General features: G+C 39.5%; 4 protein-coding genes across 5 annotated transcripts; all 4 read right to left on the reverse strand.

Moving 5' to 3' along the window:
• Positions 1-166: 166 nt before the first annotated feature.
• Positions 167-1914, reverse strand: LOC108115643 (UPF0676 protein C1494.01). Its single transcript, XM_017227196.2, has 5 exons — positions 1699-1914; positions 1323-1420; positions 665-1267; positions 450-592; positions 167-386 (listed from the first exon to the last, which is right to left on the reverse strand). The coding sequence occupies exons 1-5, from the start codon at positions 1781-1783 to the stop codon at positions 320-322; spliced, it is 996 nt and encodes a 331-aa protein (XP_017082685.2). The 5' UTR covers positions 1784-1914; the 3' UTR covers positions 167-319.
• A 169-nt stretch (positions 1915-2083) lies between these two features.
• On the reverse strand, positions 2084-3357 carry LOC108115644 (2-oxoglutarate-dependent dioxygenase htyE). Its single transcript, XM_017227197.2, has 4 exons — positions 3161-3357; positions 2503-3105; positions 2304-2446; positions 2084-2241 (listed from the first exon to the last, which is right to left on the reverse strand). Exons 1-4 carry the CDS (start codon positions 3305-3307, stop codon positions 2178-2180), a joined length of 957 nt encoding a protein of 318 aa, XP_017082686.1. The 5' UTR covers positions 3308-3357; the 3' UTR covers positions 2084-2177.
• A 179-nt stretch (positions 3358-3536) lies between these two features.
• On the reverse strand, positions 3537-11703 carry LOC108115645 (elongation of very long chain fatty acids protein AAEL008004). Its single transcript, XM_017227199.1, has 5 exons — positions 11412-11703; positions 5251-5342; positions 4676-4933; positions 4311-4610; positions 3537-4249 (listed from the first exon to the last, which is right to left on the reverse strand). Exons 2-5 carry the CDS (start codon positions 5332-5334, stop codon positions 4058-4060), a joined length of 834 nt encoding a protein of 277 aa, XP_017082688.1. The 5' UTR covers positions 5335-5342; positions 11412-11703; the 3' UTR covers positions 3537-4057.
• A 3891-nt stretch (positions 11704-15594) lies between these two features.
• LOC108115698 (adiponectin receptor protein) lies at positions 15595-19781 on the reverse strand. 2 transcript variants are annotated; one of them, XM_017227268.2, is made up of 7 exons: positions 19613-19781; positions 18671-19075; positions 17609-17707; positions 17041-17393; positions 16678-16979; positions 16542-16621; positions 15595-16481 (listed from the first exon to the last, which is right to left on the reverse strand). In XM_017227268.2, exons 2-7 carry the CDS (start codon positions 19031-19033, stop codon positions 16347-16349), a joined length of 1332 nt encoding a protein of 443 aa, XP_017082757.1. In that variant the 5' UTR covers positions 19034-19075; positions 19613-19781; the 3' UTR covers positions 15595-16346. The 2 variants fall into 2 exon arrangements, with proteins under 2 accessions (XP_017082757.1, XP_041675102.1); XM_041819168.1 differs by lacking the exons at positions 18671-19075; positions 19613-19781 and adding an exon at positions 17812-17946.
• Between the last annotated feature and the right edge of the window lie 2230 nt (positions 19782-22011).

Consider the following 22011-nt stretch of genomic DNA (forward strand, 5'->3'; position numbering starts at 1 on the left):
ATTTAGGGGCTGTTAACATTTTAGTATTATAAGTAAATTATTTTTACGTTAGGTTTAAGGTAGATAGAAATGTAAAATTTAGGAATTTTGAAATAATTACAAAAATAAAACTAGATACTAAATATTTATTTATACTCTAAAAAGTGGACCTTAGCTTTATCTGAAATTTTCTATTTTCAAATGCCATAATTTATTTCATATCAAAAACTATAAATTTCATCTTTACTTAATAAAAAAGACACAATTTGCTATAATTGTAATAATTAATCATTTCCATATGGCAAGAGCTGTTATAAACTTTTGGCCCAGATTCGTTGATTTATTGAGATCGCTGACCGTAGGTGTCATTAAACTTTTTCTGTATCAGTTCATAGGCGGTGTATACTCTTAGGATCGTGAAAAGAAAAACAAGTCAAAAATGATAATATTATAAATATAATAAAACTTACTTCTCATCACTCGGTCTGTGTGATTCACCCGAGAGATCAGTGGGAGATATCACGGTCGAGTTATTGGGATGGCAGAAAAAGGCGATGGAATGTCTACCGCGGGTTCGTATGTGATCCTGTTCAGGTATAACAACGCGATGTGGCTGGGAAAAGGATACATAACAAAACAAAAGATAAAATTTAGGGAAATTTTCCAGCTAAGAGGAATAACCTACCAAGGCGTGGTAGCGCTGCTTTGTCCAAATTGATAGGAGTTCCCCGCCATTTATGAGTATGGCTCCAGGTAGATGGCCCACTCTTTCCCATTTCTCGCTACCCGGAAGCTGCACCTCCAAGCCACCTTCAGAATCCTGGGCGAGAAGGGTAAAGGTGCCATAGTCCACATGCGCACCACAACGAATAGCGCCCTCACTCTGACCCGGTTCATCATCGACAATGGCCGGGTAGTACAGCATCCTCAGGGTGCTCATGTTCAAATCATCTCCCTCCAACATCTGGGAGTGATTATCAATAAAGAAGGACGGCGGAATCTCCAAGGCTACCTCCATGGCTTTCAGTATAAACGAAGAAATGGTTTTCAAATCGTTGCATAAAGTCGTTATATCTTCTGCGAATTCTGGCAAAGACTCTTTGGGAATATTCTTGTCGTCCAGTTTGCAAATATTGTAGGTGTGTCGGAGTTCTGGGGTAATTCCATTGAATCGCTCTACTCCAGGACTAACATAGCCATAGTTTACTCCATCTTTTCGCTTGTAACGATCCTGAATTTCTGCTGGGAGATCCAAGAAGTTGTCGAACTGATCCCATACTGCTTTGATCTGTGGCGTGTACAAAGAATAAGAGAATGTATATTATACAGCCATCCCAACTCACCTTGTCTTCTGCTAAACCATGGTTAACCAGGAAAGCAATTCCCTTTTCGGTAAAAGCCTTATGCAGTTGCTGGCCAACACGATTGACGAGGGATTTGCCTGGAAACAGAGAGTGCCGATTAAAATATGCTATTGTTTATTCCTCACCAAGAAATTTAATTAATCATAATATCAGTTCATCATTAATCTCAATTACACTTGATTCTAATGTTTGATTGGGCTTATCAATGCCCTTATCAAATAAATTATGTTTAGGGATGGTGGCTTTTTTTGGGCACACCCACTGTACATAAATGCTAGTAATGTTATTCCGTTAGATTGTAATTTTTGTTTATTAAATTCAATTTATTTAAATGGGCTGGGATATGGAAACTTACCGCAGTGGGCGAGATCAATGATCGGCACAGCACTTCGCGATACAAGCGTTTCCAACTTGTCCTCTCTTATCTTGCTGTTTATCATTCTTGGTAAATAAAATCCCCGCTGAGGTAAATCAAATACGAAAAAGATTGCTTCTGGAATGGTTCTGATAACTGAGAACTCTGAATAACCGATGTGAACACGACAAGCTTCTCCGACAGACTGACCCAAACAGACTAAGGCATTTTCATTTTTCTCTAATTGCTACCTACATTTTTTCTAAGAGAATACACGGATTTTATTGCATACTTTAGGGGGTTTAAAAATAATACAGTTTAAGAGTAATTGTAGATATTTGCTGCCAAAGCGAAGTCTAAGCCAAGTCGCTTAAGAGCATAAAGGTACAAATTTACAAGTATTTATTAGAAAATTATCTCTAATTTGCGTTGAGTTCTTTACAATATGATCATCTATTAAGCGTTTTGAAATTTTCTTATTAATAATTATGCTCATATGCATTTTTTGCCAAAGCCATACATATATCGTAAGCATTGTATATCCTAAAAGCAAGAATAAAACAAAGTGTAGGAAATCCGTAAATAATTTTAAAAACCCTACTTACTTTTCGTTTTTTGCATCAGCATTTGTCATATTTAACTCTTTTGGATCAATAAGTGTTGAACTATCAGGATGACAGAAGTAGGCAATGGAACGCCTGGCTCGATGGCGACTTTCAACCTGATTGGGAACGACCACTCGATGTTGCTAGATCGAAATCATTTTGATATTGAGGTACCTTGAAATAAAGTTAATATCCATACCAATGCGTGATAGAGCTGGTTTGTCCATACAGCCATAGTTTCGCCACAGTTTATGAAGAGTGCTCCTGGCAGATGCCCCACTCGTTCCCATTTCTCACTGCCCCGCAACTTGACCTCCAATCCTCCCTCCGAATCCTGTGCCAGCAAGGTAAAAGTACAGTAGTCAGCATGGGCTCCACATCGAATTGTATTTCCATAATCTTGATCATTCACTGGAGGATAGTAAAGCATTCGCAGGGTGGTGAGATTGAAGCGATCATCGGACAACATGTAGGAGTGCTTATCAACAAAGAATGATGGATGTGCTTCTAAGGAAAGCGCCAAGGCTTGTAGAATAAATCTACCCAAGGCATTAAAGTCATCCGTTAAGGAGTTAATATGGGTGGTGAATCCTGGCATTGGCTTTTCGGGAAGAAATTCCGATTTCAGTTTACATATATTGTAAGCATGTCTTAGTTCCGGTGTCCTGCCATCAAATCGCTCCATTCCCGGGCTAACATAACCATGATTTTCTGCATCTGGAGCTTTGCTTCTTTCGTATAATGATTTCACCTTATCAGGTAACTCCACAAATCTATCGAAATACTTCCAAGCTGTCTTGATCTAAGTAGTTTTAGATTAGGTTTTTGATTATCAGGCTTTTGATTTAATTAGATACCTTCTCATCAGAAATTCCGTGGTTAATAAGCAGAGCATAACCCTTCTCTGAAAGAGCCTTCCTCAGGTTTTTAGCCACATCCTTAGGGAAGTTTCCCAAGTCTATGATTGGTACAGCATTTCGCGAGAGCAGAGTCTCATTTTCCATTGTTATTAAAAATTATCAAGGTTTCTTATCAACTGAGCTGGGGATGTTGTTATTCCAACCACAATAAAAATGAGACTGAAGCCAGTACAAAGAATGAAAACTTTCAGATGATGCGACAGAGATTGTATCTTTAGGATTTATTTTAGAGCATACTTTTAGGTAACATGAGTGTATAAATCATGTAGAAGATGGTCCACGAAAGTTATATCAAGTTGATAAAGGCAAAACATTTTTTACATATGAATCGTTTTTTATTGTTTGCAAATAAAATATAAAAAATTACATTTCATCATCATAAAATTGGGCATTACAAAGTGGGACAGTTCTGCTTGGTGGTTTCGATACAGGCAAAAGTTCAGAGTCCTCCGAATCTACACCTGCCATTCGCCTGTCCAACCTTGACTTCGACTTTCACAGTCCATAGGATAAAGTCTAATCACTAAACTATAATATTTGGTACTATTACACTATCCCAATACAGAAAGTGCAGACATCTCTTGCACTCTGCAATGGCGACTGATCCAAACAAGTACAAGTAAAGGGGCCGCTATCCTCGAACTAACAAAATACTACGAAACAAGCTTACGCAACTACAGATTGTATAATATCCATCTTGACCTATGTATAACTCTAGGGGGAGGATATGATTTGGGAATGGGGACTCGGGGATAGGGATGGGGATTCAGGGATTTGAAGGGATCATAAAAATAAATGTGCATAGCTTAAGGTAGCGCCAACTAACGTCGCTTCCTACTCCTTTTTCGCCGCCAATTTGGCCTGGGCAGCCGCCTCCTTCTTATAGTTGGCCACATAGAAGGCACTGAACATGTAGGTGAAAAGGCCAGCATTGAAGGTTAAAAGTGCGGCAATCGACTTGGGGAAGTTGCAGTTGGGCTGGAACTGAATCTGCAGCGTGTGCACGAAGATGATCAGGAATTGGACCTATCATAGAGAGGAAAATATTAAGAACAATTCAGAAAACTGAAAACGATAAACCACTTACAATCTGCAGGATGGTGATGTACTTCTTCCACCACAGATACTTCTGCACAGCGGGTCCCATTGCGGAGAGCAGGTAGTAGGCGTACATGATGATGTGGATGAAGGAGTTGATGAAGCCCAGCAAGGTTCCATGGCCACCGGCAAAGTACTTAACACCAATGAAGGCGCACACGGGCATCAGAGTGTGATGGTACAAGTGGAGGAACGAGATCTGGCGCTGCTTCTTGCGCAAGACAAAGAACACGGTGTCCAAGAGCTCGGTGATCTTGGCAATGTAGTACAGCCACACGGCACGAGCCATCTAGAATGGATGATAAAAATTATATTTAAAGTTTACAAAAGCTGAGAAGGCTAAGACTTTTATACCCTCATGGAAATGGGATCCGATTCGTAGGTCACCGGCTGGCACTTGAAGTTGTAGTGACCACCCCAGCCGCCCTTGTATCCCTCGTAGAAGAGCACCCAACTGAAGAGCACTTGGACAGCATTGTAGATCAGAAGAGTGTTCTTTAGCTCAAAAGGCTTGCGATCACGCATGTAACGAGGTCCTGCGTACAGACAGAAGTACAGGTAGGCTCCCAGGATCATGAACAGCGGTCCGGGGGCATTCGAGAGGAACCAGCTCTGAAATAAATAAATTAGAGATCGATTAAAATATTAAATAAAATATATTTATCAACGTCATGTTTTCTATTATTCATGTCTTTGCCTAAATTAATAAACAAGTTCTTTGTTTAGCTAAAGTCAAATCTCTAAAGAACCAATGAACCTCATATTTAAATTTCACCTTGAAAAAATCAAGATCAATTTTAACATAAATTGAAGTGAATATATTATAAAGAGTTGTAGAAACTGCAAGTTTTATTTTGAAAGTCAGTAAGAGTTTTACAAAGGCAAGATATATTATAAGATTTAGATCGAGAACTATTATAGTTACCCACCTTGGTTCGCAGATCCTCGTGCTCCACGAAGAAGTTGACCATCCGGTCAACAATGGTTGTCGTCTCGTTCAGTCTGACCGACATGTTGGCAGCTGAAAGTGCAGGGTAATCAAAAAATTAGTTATTATGGTTTATGCAGTATATATATGTATGTATTAGCACCTTCTCCGACCATGGATCAGTCGGTAGAAGCAAAACGCATTCGATCTGTGTTTGATTTACGCGCCGTGAGCATTTCCCTGTTAATCAACGAGGCACACAAACTCAACCTAATGCTGGCCAAGGCGAAACCGCGCCTACGCTTAGCCAGATCAGAATATACGTGGATATAAATATATATATCTATATAGTCACCGATATTTGCATGCTTTTAATTCTACTACACATTGATGTTCGTTGCGGGTGCGAAATGTCATATTAGTTGAATCGTGTAAATCAGGCGTAGCGTTGCAAATTTCGGAATGCCAATAACCTGGCCAATTCTGTTGAAGTTGCGGAAAAAGCCACCAGGCAAACAGTTTGAGTTCGTAATTTATTGTGGGTTTAATCGAGCTCTTAGAGCCAAAACTGTCCCATCAGCAATTACCCGTTGCGCGTTTAATTCTTATTTTATTTTGTTTTATTTTGTCCAAGATTATGATTTACATATTTTGTTAAGTGGCAGTGGAAACGGTAGTGATGAAGGCAACAACAAGGGACTCGCTGCGGTTTACGTGCACAGAACTGGTTTCGTGCTCATCGTTGTGGCTGCGTTAACTTGGCCAAATTAGCCACTCGTCTCCACCCCTCCCCTTTTGCTCCTCCTGCTGGCTAGTTTTTTGTTAAAGCTTTTTGGAAAAACCCAGGAAGCAGGATAGTCCAAGGACAGACCTGCAGGTTCATGTATCATTAATTTTATGCGAGACATAAGAAACCGGTTGCTTCTGATTATTGGTTTTCTAGATGATGGAAGCAGCACAAATCATTTACGAAAACGTTTTTGATTTTAAAAATGTGACAACTATCGTAAATAATGAAGAGGTAAGATATAAATAAGCTGACTTTAAAGGAACATTTTTAAGAATTACTTAAAGCCCTCTGGCTAGTATTCCTTTGTCAGCTTCCCTCCTAGCCTTTCCCTATTTAAGCCTTTGTAAATAAACCTAGAGGCAAGGACAGTCTGGCAGATTCATGCTACAAGAATTTTATGGGCATTGTTTTGCAGGGAAACCAGTTTTGGGTTGTAGTTTTTGCAACAGTTGATGATCGTGATTATCGGGCCGACCAGCCCATCCCAAAAATCCTTTAGCAATGGTGACTAGGCTGTTTCGCTGCCCGCTGATATCGGTCATTATCTGTGCATAATGGCAAACGACAACATCAATGGCTTCTTGAGGCACATCGACATGGCCAAATAGCTGGCCCAGTTCAGCTTTGTCTAACCCACTTGGCCACTGGAATCATCATTTGGCCCGGGCTTTATTAATTATATGAGCACCTGCCATCTGCGACTCCAATTCGCACTCCAAGTGAATGCCATTATCGAATTACCCAGCGATTTCTGTTCAGTCATCGCTCTTGGCAGAGCTGCGCGCCAAAAATGCATTCATTCAGTTGGATATTGAGATATTGACTAACGAGAATTTCGTCTGACTTATTTGCATTATTTCGAGTGCCTTTGCCAAGTGATTTTGCAAGGCCGGCACTTTCAATCGACCAGAGCCAGCCAATGGTGTTTTCGAGGGTGTGAAGATATATTGTGCAAGAAATCTAAGCATAATGCCTACATTCTATAGTTCCCATACAGCACTAGGGATAATAGTTAGTTATAACAGGAACTAAGCTATCAACAATCATGTGCAATATTTCATCTTGGCGTTCTTTATGCAAATTCTAAACTCGTTTTATTTGCCCGACAGCGTTAATAATTTTATAAACATTATTCCGTATGGCTGCTCCACTAACCTGTTAATGCAATTTTGAAACACCGGCAAAACTCAAATAAAATAATAAAAGCAAATATAAAATATTATATAATCAAATCAAAATGTTTGACCGGTTTGCCTCTGTCGGGCAATGAAATTTAATTCTTGATTTATTCCGCGGTCGAGGAATGAACTTGGACTTGGTTTTTGGAACTTTCGACTACGAAGTTCTTTTATGGCCATCTAACAGTCATAAATAGTTAGATAATATGTGTGGAGATTACCAGTTTTGTTTCGGGAGGCCACCGCTTCCATGTGTTTCCCCTCCATCTGGACCTTCCGGTCTCTGAGATCAGACCTCGACTCATCTCATCATTCGAATCGCTGTAAAATTTTGCATATCCATTTGCCTATTGATTTTCAGAATCGTTCGATGTTCAAATGCAAATTAGATAGTCGGACTTTATGGCCAAAAACGCAAAAGTCAGCGTTACTTTGCATATGAAATTTTAGAATTTTCTCTGTGCTTATAACACCGACAAATTCCATAAACCTTTTAACCCTTTTAGGCTACGAAAAGCTCCATTTAGTTGGACCCTGAAATCTGCTCTCGTTTTGCATAATGCTAAAAAAGAAACCGAAACATTGCGCAAAATCCTAGCTACTTTTCCAATAATGTTGATGGCCGTTTGCATGCCAATTAGCGATTGACAGTGAACGAGAGTGCGTGGCAACGACAGAGTAAATATTAAATGAAGCCAAATAATGGCTAAGTAAATAAATATATGTATAGAAATATCACCCGCTCTCAACTGACGTCACATTCCAGTTTATTATTATGCGATAATCAGCTCCACGGTTAGAAGTCGGCCGATAAATTCTAGACACGCGCCATGCAAAAGATTCGCACGTTTTGTTCTGTCGCCAAGCTGGCCACCATTTTTGGTTAGCCAAGCACATGGGGCGTATGCGCAATGCGCGGCTCATTATGCTAGGGATTTCGAAGTCGGGCTTTTATTCTATTTACAGACTTTATAGACTCTATAGACTTGCTGATAAGAGGCCGCATGGGAAGGCCTAAGCTTCGAACTAAATGGCTCGGAATGTTGAGGACGGCACTCAGAGGTAGCAAGGTGGGGGAAAATATGAGAGCACTTGGAAAAATATTAATATTAGTCAACAATATCTACTAAATATTCCAGAAAATGTATTTAGACTTTAGGGATATTAGATATCTTTTAATATTTTTTCTGTTTAATCTAGTTTTATGGCTTCTACAAATATTAAATCATATATTCATGTATCTTTTTTCGTCAAGTGTATTCCAACAAAAGAGAAGACCAATAATATTGAATTCGAAGACGGAGCGGCAGCCTCTGATCAAGCGATTGAATGGACCTAAGGCAATGGCATCGGCAACGCATTAAAAATCTCTGCGAAGGTCGCACGTTTTGAGGAAACAAAAAGCGGAGCCCCAGACCTGATCTCTTGCATTGGAGAGCAGCTTGAGATTCGTCCATATTATCCGCTCCCACAGCGGATGCGGATTTTTTCTTTTATATTTTGGGCGTGGCTAGACAAACATACATACGTTGAGCTGTAGGCTACACATATTGGAGGCGTTTTTATTATTTTATCGGTGGTTCAGTCTCTTTTCGTATGCTGATTTGAATTTTATTGGCTTAACTATTTTGCATTAGCCTTAGTTTGTGCTCTGACCTTGAACTAGTGACTAGAATGCGAGCTGCTGCAGGCGCATAAATTAATCGATTTAAGCTAAAGCCATATTATTGACTTCCGCGTGGCTTGTTTTGCTAAAACAAAAAACATTCCAGAAGGAATGTTAGTTAAACAGACTCCCGGCATTCCTCTCTGTCCAATTAACTGGATAACTTAACAAAGTTTCCATTACTACTAATGTCTGTAAGTGCTAATTGAGTCAACTCATTGGCTGTTTGTCAAGATCTAGTAATATGATGTGTGGGATACATGATAGCCAATCGATTAAATCGGATATTCATATACCTTTCCATTGAGGAAGGCGTCGCGAATGTAAATTATTCCAAGATGCTTTCTTTAGTTATTGGATTATTTAAATATTAGCAATTTGTCTTTATAAATATGCAATTGCCTGTAAATATTCCCCCAACAAATATTCCCCACATTGCACACGAAAAACAAGTCAAAGTTCGTCGCCTCAGTCTTTCGTTTGGGCAGCGACAGCGACAGAATAAATTACAATCGTAGAAAAATAGTCACTAATTGCGCATGCCACAAATCAAATCGATCGATAGGCAGTCGCAATCGATCCCCGACTGCTCTATGACGGGCCCTTCTTTTAATTATGATCAATTAGGTTCTCCAGCTGGGAAAAATACCGCGACAATTAACAACTTTTGTTCAACAGTCATCGATTGTTTCTTTGCCCAATGATCATTACCTTGTCTATAGGATATTAATGTCATTGCACTTGCATTCGCAAGAATGATTTGGTATGGCTCAAGGGTCCCCAAAACTGAACTAGTCATTCAGGTACCTCGACCCCCCCCATAAATATTCATTCTATGCGACTTCTGACCTCCAATATTTGCCATTGTCATCACCTACATCATCATAATCATCGCCATCGCCTTGTTCTGCCTGGCGAATTGTTTACCTTGCCATTATTATCAACTTTTTCTGGCCAACCTGCCTAGTGCCGCCTTGTTGGGCAAACAAGTCACTTGGAAACGCACTCGTCCGAAAGAAAGATGAAGAAATCCCCAAAACCAGATGGAAATTTGGTTTTATTTTTTTTGTTTTTTGTTTGTAGGTGTGACCGCCAGCGCATGTGACCCCAATTGGATTCAAAATATTAAAATGTAATTTTGCAGGGCGAGAAATGTCACCGAAGAGTCGCATCAGCATAAAGTATAAAGTGTATATGTCACACGGGCCGCCAACGTGCGAACGGATGTGCAGCAGAAACTTTTGTGGACCGGACCCCAAGATACCATCGTAATCTCGCTCTCCGCCTGACTAACTATCTCCGCCGGGTGTTGACGCCAAGAAAACAACAATAAAATCATAAATAAACAAATTGTGCGCATGCGTGAACGTCACCATCATCATCATCGCCTTATTGTTCCAAGGGCAATTCCAACCAAATTATATTGGTGAAAAATTGCTGGCAACTGTATGATCCACACGAAGCGTGATAAACGAATTAAGTTTGCTTTTATGAATGAATGTGGCATATACAAGACTCGTATTTCGAAATAAAAGATCAACAAACAGTCTGCCAAGCCCAATACACTTGCCATGTTCTTATCACATCGCAACTTGGACCAAAAGTATAAGAGTACAAATGGGCAAGTTGACTTTGGGATTTCCATCGATGTATACCGCTTCATTTAGCACTTCTTCTGATTGTTATTTATATCGCAAACTTGACCAGTTGTTCCCATTGTGTCGAAAATGTAACGCAAAATTCAGGGCTAAATAAGAGAGATCAGTGATGATATAATGCTGCCTGAAATTGGTTGACTGGCACACGAAAAAATAATTGTTTATAGTTTTAAAGTGATAAGATTAATGAATTCTAAATTGCGAATATTTATTACTTTAAATTTGAGTCTTGAAAAAATCGAATAAAAACTAAATTCCTGAAATATAAATATTTTTCTGCCTAATAAAAATATTTTAGAGACTTTGTTATGACTAAAAAATGTATAAAAAATCACAAACTTAAGATCCTTATATTTAAAATCCCTACTTAAGTCCAATTTTAGAAATCACACACTATTTTTTTCCCTGTGCACCAAACATTGGTAATGCAACTCTTAGTGGCAGTTTGTATCTGGTCAAGATGCGTTCGCCTTCATCTGCGAGGGATTACAATAACGCTTAAAATTGATCAATCGCTATGCGATTTACATATGAGCCACATTAGCTATATGATTGACTTGGCCCACTCGCACTCGCCTCGCCTGGCCATCTTCATCTGCGGGCATTACAGCTGGTTTTGTAAGCCCGTCTTCGTCTTTTTTTTTTGCTTCTCCTCTCTTTCATGTTATTTATTTATACAATATTTAGTTTGTATTTTTCTTTCGAATTCGTCCGTGCCCGGGTCTTTTGGGCTTGGGTGTCGTTTCGCAATGACCCCAAAAATGTCTCAAATCTTCAACAGGTTGCCATCGTGTGCGCATAACTTAGCATAAAATCTGAACACAATTTCCCATTGTATTTTGTTTTTTTCTAAAGTTCTTTAACACTTGCCTTTCTAGTGAATAAATTTCAGGAGAGCTGAAAAAAATATTGAATGGACGTCGATGATTTATTACGACACAGAACGCGGCACAAACGACGATACACTGACGCGGATCCGGCAAAGGACAGACACTAAAAGCACTTTCTGTTATCCTTCGAGGCAATATCACGCATACGCGGCGTTGTCGATCAGAACACAGAACACGAGGCGGCGACAGTTCTCGAGATCTCGAGCTCCACGAGTAACCAGCGATTACTTGGCAGTTGAGGCGCCGACAGCAGACTAAGCGATATCCGGGCCCTACAAGCGGTCTTGTAGCGATCGTATCACGGATACGAGTACGAGTGCCTCGCTTTCGGCCAAGATTCGCAGTCGCATTCGTATTCGGCCAAGATCGTTTTTAGTGCCGATGAAACACAAAACAGGTGAAAAGCAAGTGGCACTTCGCCTCGGCCAGAATCCACCTTCAATGTGCATGCTTTTAGGGCACAGTTCTAGGATCTAGCTGGCTAATTACCCATCGGGCATTAAATGTATGCAGAAAGTAATGTGAAGTCAATAATTAACTTAATGAACAACCGCCCATTTTTGGTAGGAAAACTATTTATGAGACTACATAGGTACTTCAAGCTGCGGGAATGTGGCAGTGGAGCAAATCATAACACAAGCCACTGCATTTATCATCGACTGGCCCATATGCCTTGGTGGCGGGAGTTATATGTGTGGTGTGCAAAAATGATTGTGCAATTAAATGGCCCCAAAATGCCTCCGGTCCAAAGCTTCCAGTGGCCACTTGATGGATTTCAGCCGCGTCATTCCCTCATTCACTCGCAAAGTCGCAGTTTGTTTCTCTGGTGCCTGAAAACTGCATTACCCCGCATACAAACCTATTGTGTGTGGGGCTAAAAAGAAGTCTATGTAGACGCACTGACTCCAAGACCAAATGTATGTCTGACATTTGCCACCAGTGCTAATTGCTCAACCAGAAGGAAGAAAGAAAAACCAAGTATTTGGAAAAATGCAGCCAAACGCGCCTCATTTGCTTGTCAACCGATTGCCACGACACACCCACGCATATATGGGTTTTATTATGGCTCCAGTGTGCACTTCCCAAATTCACCGAATCACCGAAATTCCATCGATTCATTCACAGATCAGTGTTGCCTTTAATCTTTGGATTCCGATTCGGCCGATGCCCAATTCGGTTTCAATCGAGCTTCCGCCATAGCGAAGGTCGTCCAAGTTGGCATGTTGGCATGCCCGACGCGTGCCCGAATCTCATTTTGGAGGCGCTCTATGTGGCGGAGCTCATTTCAATTGCAAAATATTTTTGGCAATTTGAGGAAGATTCTACGCAGCTCGTTTTACGTTAACGAGCCCCACGTTTAGGCTCATTTGAGGGCGTGCCAAACTTCCCAAAAGACATGTTTTTAAACACCCAAAATACATGTTAAGTAACTTTACCTGTACTTTTAATATATCTTAAGCCAAAGGAAGAAGCAAGAATATGATGTAGGGAGTGCAAAATCTACATTATACATTTTATGCTATGCGATAAGACTTTTATGTTTACCCATTTTAATAGTTTTATTTTATGACATTCATTCTCAGAAGTTAATAATAATGACTTTAATGCTTAATGCTTAATTAAAGAAATGAGCTATAAAATAATCTTTACACCTTATATTGCTAATACTTTAGTGTTAGATAGTATGATAGTGTGTATATTGATTTTGAATCTGGAAAAATATTTGAACATAATTTTTATGCAGTTTTCAACTAAGGAAGTTTTCATAGAAGCGACAAAGGCAAGATTTAATCAATCGATGTATTGTTTAGATACGATTTCCGTAAATTTTCCATCCGAATTTTCACTTTTGTCTTCAATACAAACCATTTCAAAGTCAATGTCGCTTGGCGGAAACAAAAGACTTCGGACACGAACTCGCGTCGATGCCCCGGAGCATCGATTTATAGATACTACTGCTGTTCATTTAACGACTCATTCGATTAAAGTTTTTTTTTTATTCAAAGCATCTTTACATTGGCAACAACAAAACGAAAATAAATAAAAACATCTTGCCAACAGTCTTTGTTAGAGCATTATACGGTTTTAATGTTTTTGAACTTGACAAGATAGCATAATTTGCATGAAAATGATTGTATATGGTATTTCTGCAAGAATAGGATTGATCGTTAGATGGTGGAGGCACAAAAAAATTCTGCCTTCTTTTGTCTTATTTTTGCTCTTAATTTAGTAAATTTTTGGTCGTTTTTGTCGCTTTTTGTGGCAATTCTTGTGCGCAATCACCGGCTTACATTAAAACTCAATTAATGCGTAACACTTTAGAGAACGCTGATGGTGGAAAGAAAAAACGCAACCAGAGCCAAATGTTGGCAAGCACCATAGTCCGAGGTGAACTGAGGCTGATTGGAAATCAATGAACTAACGAACTGGACACACAGCGGATGCTGTGCGACAGCCTTGACCATAACACTTAAACGCCAAAAACCTTCAAAGACCAGTTGCCACTTGCTGGCCTGTCAGTCAGACAGTCTGCCTTTGAGTCGCACTCTCAGTCTGCGTCTCAGTCTAAGCCTGAAACTCACTCGGAGTCTCGCAGTTAACCGTACGTTTATTGAATTTAACGCATAAAAGCAACTGCACAAGACCATTAATAAAGAGCTGGGAGAAAAAAACCGGAGCCGAAACTGGGTGGCAGTCTGAACTCTACATATACGCAACATTTTGGGTCTGACGATGTGTTCCACCGACATTGAACTGCACAAAGCACCGATATGCGGATGCTGATGCATATATCTCATGAAGCGATGACAGCTTCTCTTCCGGCTGGCCCACTGAGTGGAGTCAAGCTGGTTTCTAGGTTCCACAGATTGTCAAATTAAGTGTAATGAGGATAATTATACTACATGCTTGTATATATGGCGTGCACTGGCTACTGAATATTGTACTTAATTGGAAGTGAAAGCCCAGTTACATTTTTGACTCTTGTGATAAAACAAACTAAAGATTATACAAAAAATAGGGAGCTAAGCCAATCAGTTTGAACTAAAATATATCGCCTTAAAAGGCAAAACCATTTCCCCATCTGGCACCGATTTGTACCCACTTGATTTGCATTTTTCATACAGCGCAGGTTTCGTGAATACTGTTTTTGTGTGTTTTGCGCTCCCCTGCATCATTGGTTTTAAACATAAAATGTAAAATACTTTGGCTTTTGGTAATATTTTTAGATTTAATGGCGCACGGGGGCTGAGCAGAGGAGTCAACATGTTTGACGTGTGGATCCATTGTCATAACTTAATAGCTGGTTTATCTCTAAATAAATATATTCAATGGACCACAAATGTTGCACTTAAAAAATATTAAAAAAAAAACAATTTAATACATTAGTAAAATCAGCAAATAATCAAATTTAAACATTCAATTCAAATCATGGTAATAATTATAATAATACCAATTAGTTTTTTCCAATACCTTACTATTGTTTAGTCAATGAAAAAACATTTAAAATCATCACATCGAAACCACACTGTACCATTTAGATATGCACATGCTTACGACTCATTAAGACATTTTTAAAATATTTTTCTTCGACTTTGGTTTTCTCCCATTTTGCTTAACTTCCGAACTGATTTTCGACTTATTTGACCGAGTCATTTGCTTTTTTTTACTGCTGAACTTGAATTTTTAAAGAAACAAAACCTGCAATCGCATTTAGTTGAAAGACACGTGCCGACAGCTTGTCAAGTACAAAGTTCGATTATTTGCGAGAAGCTAAATAAAAGGTTTAATGATCTGCGGATTTGTTAATAGAAACTGGAACACGATGAAGACAATGACGACGCATAGAACACAAGGCAACGGAGAAGGAATCATATCGAGATCCGAGACTAGACCACGGCTGTTCACTTCATCAAGGGGGTCAAAGTCAATTCAGTATTCGCCCAGTCATCAGTAGCAAATACTGTGCCCTCGCCTGGCACAGCATAGTGAACTCGACTAATAACCCCGATAATGCGGATTTCTAGTTCTCTGGGGCGATATTTATGGCTAGGCATTAGGGTGATGGCAACCGAATTGCCAAATCGCAATCAGCTAATCTTAAATATAGTTTTTGTGTCAAGAAATAAAATAAATGGCTTAATAAAAATAGCACCAAACGGTCGTTTAGAAGTCTTTTCAGTTTTTTATTGTTTTGATTCGCTTTATGTTTTTGTGATAGATCTGCAATTATAATGTATATGGTGATATAATATCTTAGACTCCATACGCGCCGTTCTGCCCTCAGTGTGTGCAGGGATACGGAATTTGTGATGTGTGTGAGTAAGTGTTTATGTAACTCAGACCTCATCTAACGATTGAAATGTGTGTGTATGTTCATTACTCCATACAACCCTAACAAATATAAGCGGTAAATACTAATGCCACAACGGGATCATCTAATTGCATAACTTAAAATAGAAATTGCTTGGCTGGCTCTTCGAACTATTATAGCAATGGTAACCCTGAGCGAAAGTCATCTCGCGATGACTCCTGGCTGATGTTTTGCAATTTGCCAATTCCAGAAGCAAGCCTATTCTGTACTACAGAATTGTCATTCAACTTAGGATAACATTAAGTAGACGAATTGGAATTTTTATAAATAATGATACATATATTAACTCTACTGCAGATTTCATTCGACAATCAACTGTTTTGCTAGGTTTTTGTATGTAAGATTTTGATGATAAATGCGCCTAATTCGCGAGTTTGTGTTTCGATCCGTTAATTTTGTATAACAAGGTACAAATGCTCACCAAACGCTAAAAAGGTTGCATTGTAAAACTTTTCTAGTTCGCAATTATTTATGTATGTATGAAAATGTATGGGATTGTATGTGCTTTTTCCGATGATTGTTCCTTGGCATCTACTTCAGCATCTAAAAGGTTATTGGTTCGATGGGAACGGTACACTCGCTGTACATGACGCGGTACATGGCCATTTCCGAGATGCCGTGGTAGTGGACGAAGGCAGCCGCAATGACCAGTATATGGAATATTTGATGTGATTGGCCCTGTAAAATAATAGAATGTTAGGAAAAGTTTTAAAGGTCAAAAGACACCAAAACGCTTACCCAAATGTCAAACTTTCCGGGGAACCAGCGCTCGGGAACACGTAGGGCATACAGCAAAGCGCCAAGGATGTATAGAAGGCCTACAAAGCAAGTATTAATATATTGTCGTCAAACTTTTTTTTTTAACAAAACTTACCCATGAGAATTAGCCATCCCAGACTGGCGCGACTCATCTGGCTGAACCAACCCTCCATAATGCTATAGTGAATCGCTGGAATCACGCCGGACAGGCCAAAGCTCATGAACACGCCAGCGCGCAAGGGACGAAGTGCCGGCTCCGAGAACTTGTCCCACAGCGAGACAACGATGGAGAGAACGCCCAGCACACACACCACCGATAGGTATATCACCTTTGGCTGGTAATGACAATAGAAGCCATAGTACAGCCAAGGCACAAAGGAGCCCATGATTAGCAGCGCAATTCCACAGTAGTCAAGTCTAAAGATAAATAATTAAACAATTAATATGCGTTTAAATTAAACATCTATTGTATACGTACTTAGAAAACAGTCTTCCCATCTCTACAGAATGACAGCTGAGTGTGTGAAAGGCGAAGGAGAATCCCAAGCATACGATGGCGCCGATGAAGAAGGCGCCAAAGACGATCTTTTCCTGCGTTTGAATCTCAACCGAGGGACGCGTTATGAAGTACAATGCCACGCCAATAAAGGCGATGCAGCCCAAGAGATGTGTCCAGATGTTGCCCGTTTCCGTGTGAACACGGAAAATCGATTTGAAGCAAGCGCGGAACGAGGGAAGCGGTGGGCGGTGGCCGCGGTGTAGGAAGTCATTATCCTGCAGCCATTTGGGTAGGTTTTTATAGTGACACACTTTCCAGCTAGCCTCCCAGACCTATGGACGAAATAAAAAAGGAATTAATAGTGGTTTATGGTAATTAATTAATTAATTTTTTAAGATTATCAAACCTCCATTCAGATATAAAGACAACACAAAAAAAAAAAAAAAAAAAACAATTTATTAAAAACAAAAATTTTAACAAATCATACAACTTGACTGAGAATCTTGCAATTCGGACAATCTCTGCCAGGTGGATGCACTTCGCTTACCTTACGCACAAACTCCTCAGCCTGTTCGGCGGCATTGTGGGCCAATGCGCCCAAATCAATTTCATCGGATAGAACGCCAGCTTTCAGCACCTCCGTCATCTGTGGAATAAATAGTTAAGACATGAATGTATCCTCGTACCGATCAATATCAAAAGCTTATACTACAAGATGACAATAAATTGCTAAAAGCGAATGGGACTAACGATTTTTTTGCCAGCCTGTGCTTCGATTGTATCCTGGTTCTGAGTGCTCTTGGCTTCTTGACTGACATCCGGCTCCAGATCCGGGTTCACACGCACTACAACCTCCGGCTGGGTCTGCATCTTCAGAAGCTAACAGAGACTCGAACGGAACTAGAACTAAGTGTGCGAAACAATGAGCGTTCGTACTTTGAAGCTTCTGCTAGTCGCATACTCAGTCGGCTCAATTTGTTTAGACGTTGTTGGCGGAACAAGAAAGCACCGAATGCGTTCCGCGATAAGATAAGCGAGCACGAAACTGTCTTCTCTCCGGGCATTATCAGTACCGCATCGACGTAAATTTTTTCTGTTTTTCTAGCATCTGTCGTATAAAGGGCTATACCGAAACTTTTCGTGCTTAATCTAAGCCTGACCTTTCCAGCCAATAAGCAAAAATTGCTGATTGGCAGAGGTAAAAGCTTCCTATAATCAAGGAATTTTACTTGACAGCTTTTGGGCAGACATTATAGGCAAAGATAGATAAGGTTATACTTTTTAATGGTTTTGGTATGGTCTTCAAATTGAGCAATTGTATTTAGTGAGTCATAAACAAGAGAAATGGCCAAGATAAGGTTATAACACACTGCATGGTTATGGTACATTTGAATGTAGCAACTAGTCATTGGACCAATGCAACATTGTTATTGATAAGAGCTCGACATTCAAATGACTGCATGCGCAGTCGGAAAATTGCGACTAACAAGTGGCAGGAGATAACCACATGGTGGTTGGTCAGCGATAAGAGGTGCCCCACATGTTTTGATGATTGTAAATTGTATTTTTCCACCTGGGGAAAAATAAAGGTTGGTAACCCCAAACTCACCTCCGCCTCGATAAGCTGTGTGTCCTCCGGTGTCGAGGGAAGTGGACAACCAGCGTCGTCCTCCTCGACCAACTCGTCATCGTACTCCAGAAGGTCCAAATCATTGGGGCTGAGAGAATCCTCTGGTCCCCAGCCGCGTCGCTTGCGCAGAATCATCTTCACCTGCTCAAAGATGTCCTCGTCGGATCCTGCTGAACGCAAAGTGGCCGTGGTGGTGGTCTCTGCCTCGCCTGTCGGATTTCCTGCAAAATCCATTCCAAAGGTGGCCCTAGCATGGGTGGTTACTTCTACTTCGGCTGGTCCACCACTACTTAAATTGCCCGTCGAGCCGTGTCGCTCCAGAAGATTCGTGGCCGAGTCCATTTCGATATGGTCTCGGATCCTTTGGAATCTCGGCTATTTAATCTGTAAAAAAAACCGCGGTTCGGTCAAAACGATACGTTCGAATTTAGTTGCTCATTGGCAATGTGAAAAGTTTTTTAGTTCAACGCTAGCTTAACTGGGAAATGTGATATTTGTTTATTTGTTTATTAGTATGTCCCGATCCGATCGCTTGCTATATAGTAGCGACGGAGCGACCTTTGAATTCCCACAGAATTGACTATGTGTACATATGTACTATATGTCTGTATCTGGTTTCTATGAGTTTGTGTGTTTTATCACTTAGGGAATTAGCTGCCAATTAAATTTTTATATAAGATTGGGGACAAAGGGGAACGGGACACTCAGTGGCTTAATGTACAAGAAGATTTTCCGGAAAACCTTAATAGATAAGCTCTTGGTAACAAGGCCACGTGTAAAGGGAACAGCACCAACTGGTTTAACCCACACCTGCACTTTACTTGCGCAGTTCCCATTTTCCCGAAGTTTTAGGTAAGTGTCACAACACCACCAAAGGGTTAATCAAACGATTTCACTGGCGATTTGTCACTAATCACTTACCACTCAAAAGTCGCGCAATTGCCGTTACTCCAACGGCAGGCTTAGAAGTCAACACTGACGCGGAAAACTACTTGCTGCTCTTGCTATAATTGTATACAATCTCAGTTTTTCATCTGTTTTTCCTTAATTTTTCTGTGTTTTCCCAGTGTGGCTGTCTGCAGAAAAGGGGCATTCGCTGGCAAACATATGTTGTAGCAGAATATGCGGTCACACTTGTTCAGTCCAGCTGTTAACAGCTGTTAATCGTAGATTGTCTGTAATAGCTCTGTAAAACGATATGGCAACTCAAACAAAAACCGCCAAAATTGAAATGTGCTAACAACAAAATCGTATTGCTCCCGGTAAACAAAGTGCTTTCATTATTAGTTAAACATTGTTGGGAGCTCACAACTTTTTAATGGCGATCAAAGGTGATAATTCTACTGTTTAAATATTGGTTATTTGTGTAAATACTTGACATACAATATACTTTTCATGAGAAATTGTCGACCGTGACGAAATTACAAGACATATATTATAAGAATACAGTCTTTCTCTTTAGTTTTTAAACAATACAGTTACAGAGAAATCGTATTTTGAAAAGTTTACTTAAGTGACTACTATTAAAACCAATTAACAAAGTATCAAGAAAGTCAACTCAAAACTGGAAGTTATGAAATGGAAAGGTGGATTCCCGTGGGTTTAAGTCACTTAAGAATGCATATATATTTGCATATAGTACTTTTCCAAAACACAAAAAGCTTTTCGAAGAGGATTTAAGCATATACTGCTTTTATATATTTAAGCAATAACGAGTTATTAAAAAATTTAAATAATACAATTTCAAGTTAAGAAGTCAAAATTTATGGAGGCTCTAAATTGGAATGGCAAGTATCTCAAAAAAACTTGAAATTAATTGGGAAAATAAAATTGTATAACTTTTTAAATAGACAAAGATTTTTCTAAATATTTTGATGGTCAGGAAATATAACCAGCCATGTAGGCCTAATAAAAAGTCACTTGTTTGGCAGCCACTTAAAACCTCAATTTAATTACGTTTTAATAGCGCCCATAGAATATTTATAGCATATAAAAACTAATATTTTAAAAGTGGTTATTTTTGGTTTAAAAAATTAGTTAAAAAATAAAAAATTTAAAGAACTTGTTTGTTTCATGGGCAACCAATGAAGATGAGACCCTATTGACAAATCCAGGCCAATAACATCAATCAGCTCTCGGCGTTCTGACCAGCTCCGTCAGAAACTCGGCCAAGGAGCAGATTTCGCACAGACTAGCGACTAACTATTAACGACTAGCGACTAGCGGTATTAATCGACTATATTAATATATAGTAGCGCTGAAGTTCAGGGTCATTATCACAAAAGAGAAACGCCGATAATACGAGCTGCTTTGAATGACGAGCAGCCAGCGATAACAAATGCAAAACGACTTTTTGTTTTTGGCCCGCTGCCATGTGGCTCAAATGGAAATGCTAAAGGCCCGGAAGAAGCGATAGTGACCAATACAGCTGCAGTGCATCGACTTTGGCAAATATTTGAGAATTTGAATATTTGACCGGGTACTTAGCACGTGGGTGGAGCTCTAGGGGTCACATAATCCAGGAATCTGGGAAACTTCACTTTCAAGTGAGTGAAATTTCCCATTAATGGGGCGGCAAATCGCTTCCCATCGAAATCTGAAAATGTGTTAACTACGCCCGTAAATCCCTGTTTGCGTAAGTTAAGTAAGTGCCCGTAATAGAGTTGGGGCGTGTCGTCTACCCACATATTTATATATGAACGTATGTATGCTGCCCATTGAGTCCGTCTCCATGACGTGACAACGATAATAAATCAATTGTCTAGCGGTTTATTTAAAACCAATTTGGCCGCTTGGAAAGTGCACACAGAAAAATATCTGCGAATTCGGTCAGAAATTCATTGTTGAATACCCATACGTTGAATGGGACTCAAATCATTCATATTTTTCAGGTATTTCTTTGTTAATTAGTATTTGTTTTTGAACTGGAATTGAGTATATTTATTTTTGAAGTCTGTTATATTTAAAACATATAGTAGAATCAAATTAAACTTTGGTAATGTTTACTTATATACAATATTAAAACAAAGTAATTCAAACCCCAAATGCTAAAACCCACTTAACCCAAGTTATCACTTAAAGGTCAAAGCGTACAATAAAGATATAAACTGTTTTGTGGGGTCTCAAAATCTTGGCATATATATAATATTCATAACAGCATTCATTCTGGCACACTTTAGCAGCTAGCATTCTCTCTGAAAAGTCATCCCTAAGAATTTCAGTGACATTAAGACATCAGCCCATTACTTTTTTGCAGCTGTGCAATAGTAATTTATGATGATGAACTAAGTTTAGGTTGTCTTAAAGTATGCTGTATGTAA

This window comes from Drosophila eugracilis, unplaced genomic scaffold (genome assembly GCF_018153835.1).
Source record: "Drosophila eugracilis isolate 14026-0451.02 unplaced genomic scaffold, ASM1815383v1 contig_47, whole genome shotgun sequence".
Taxonomy (NCBI): domain Eukaryota; kingdom Metazoa; phylum Arthropoda; class Insecta; order Diptera; family Drosophilidae; genus Drosophila; species Drosophila eugracilis.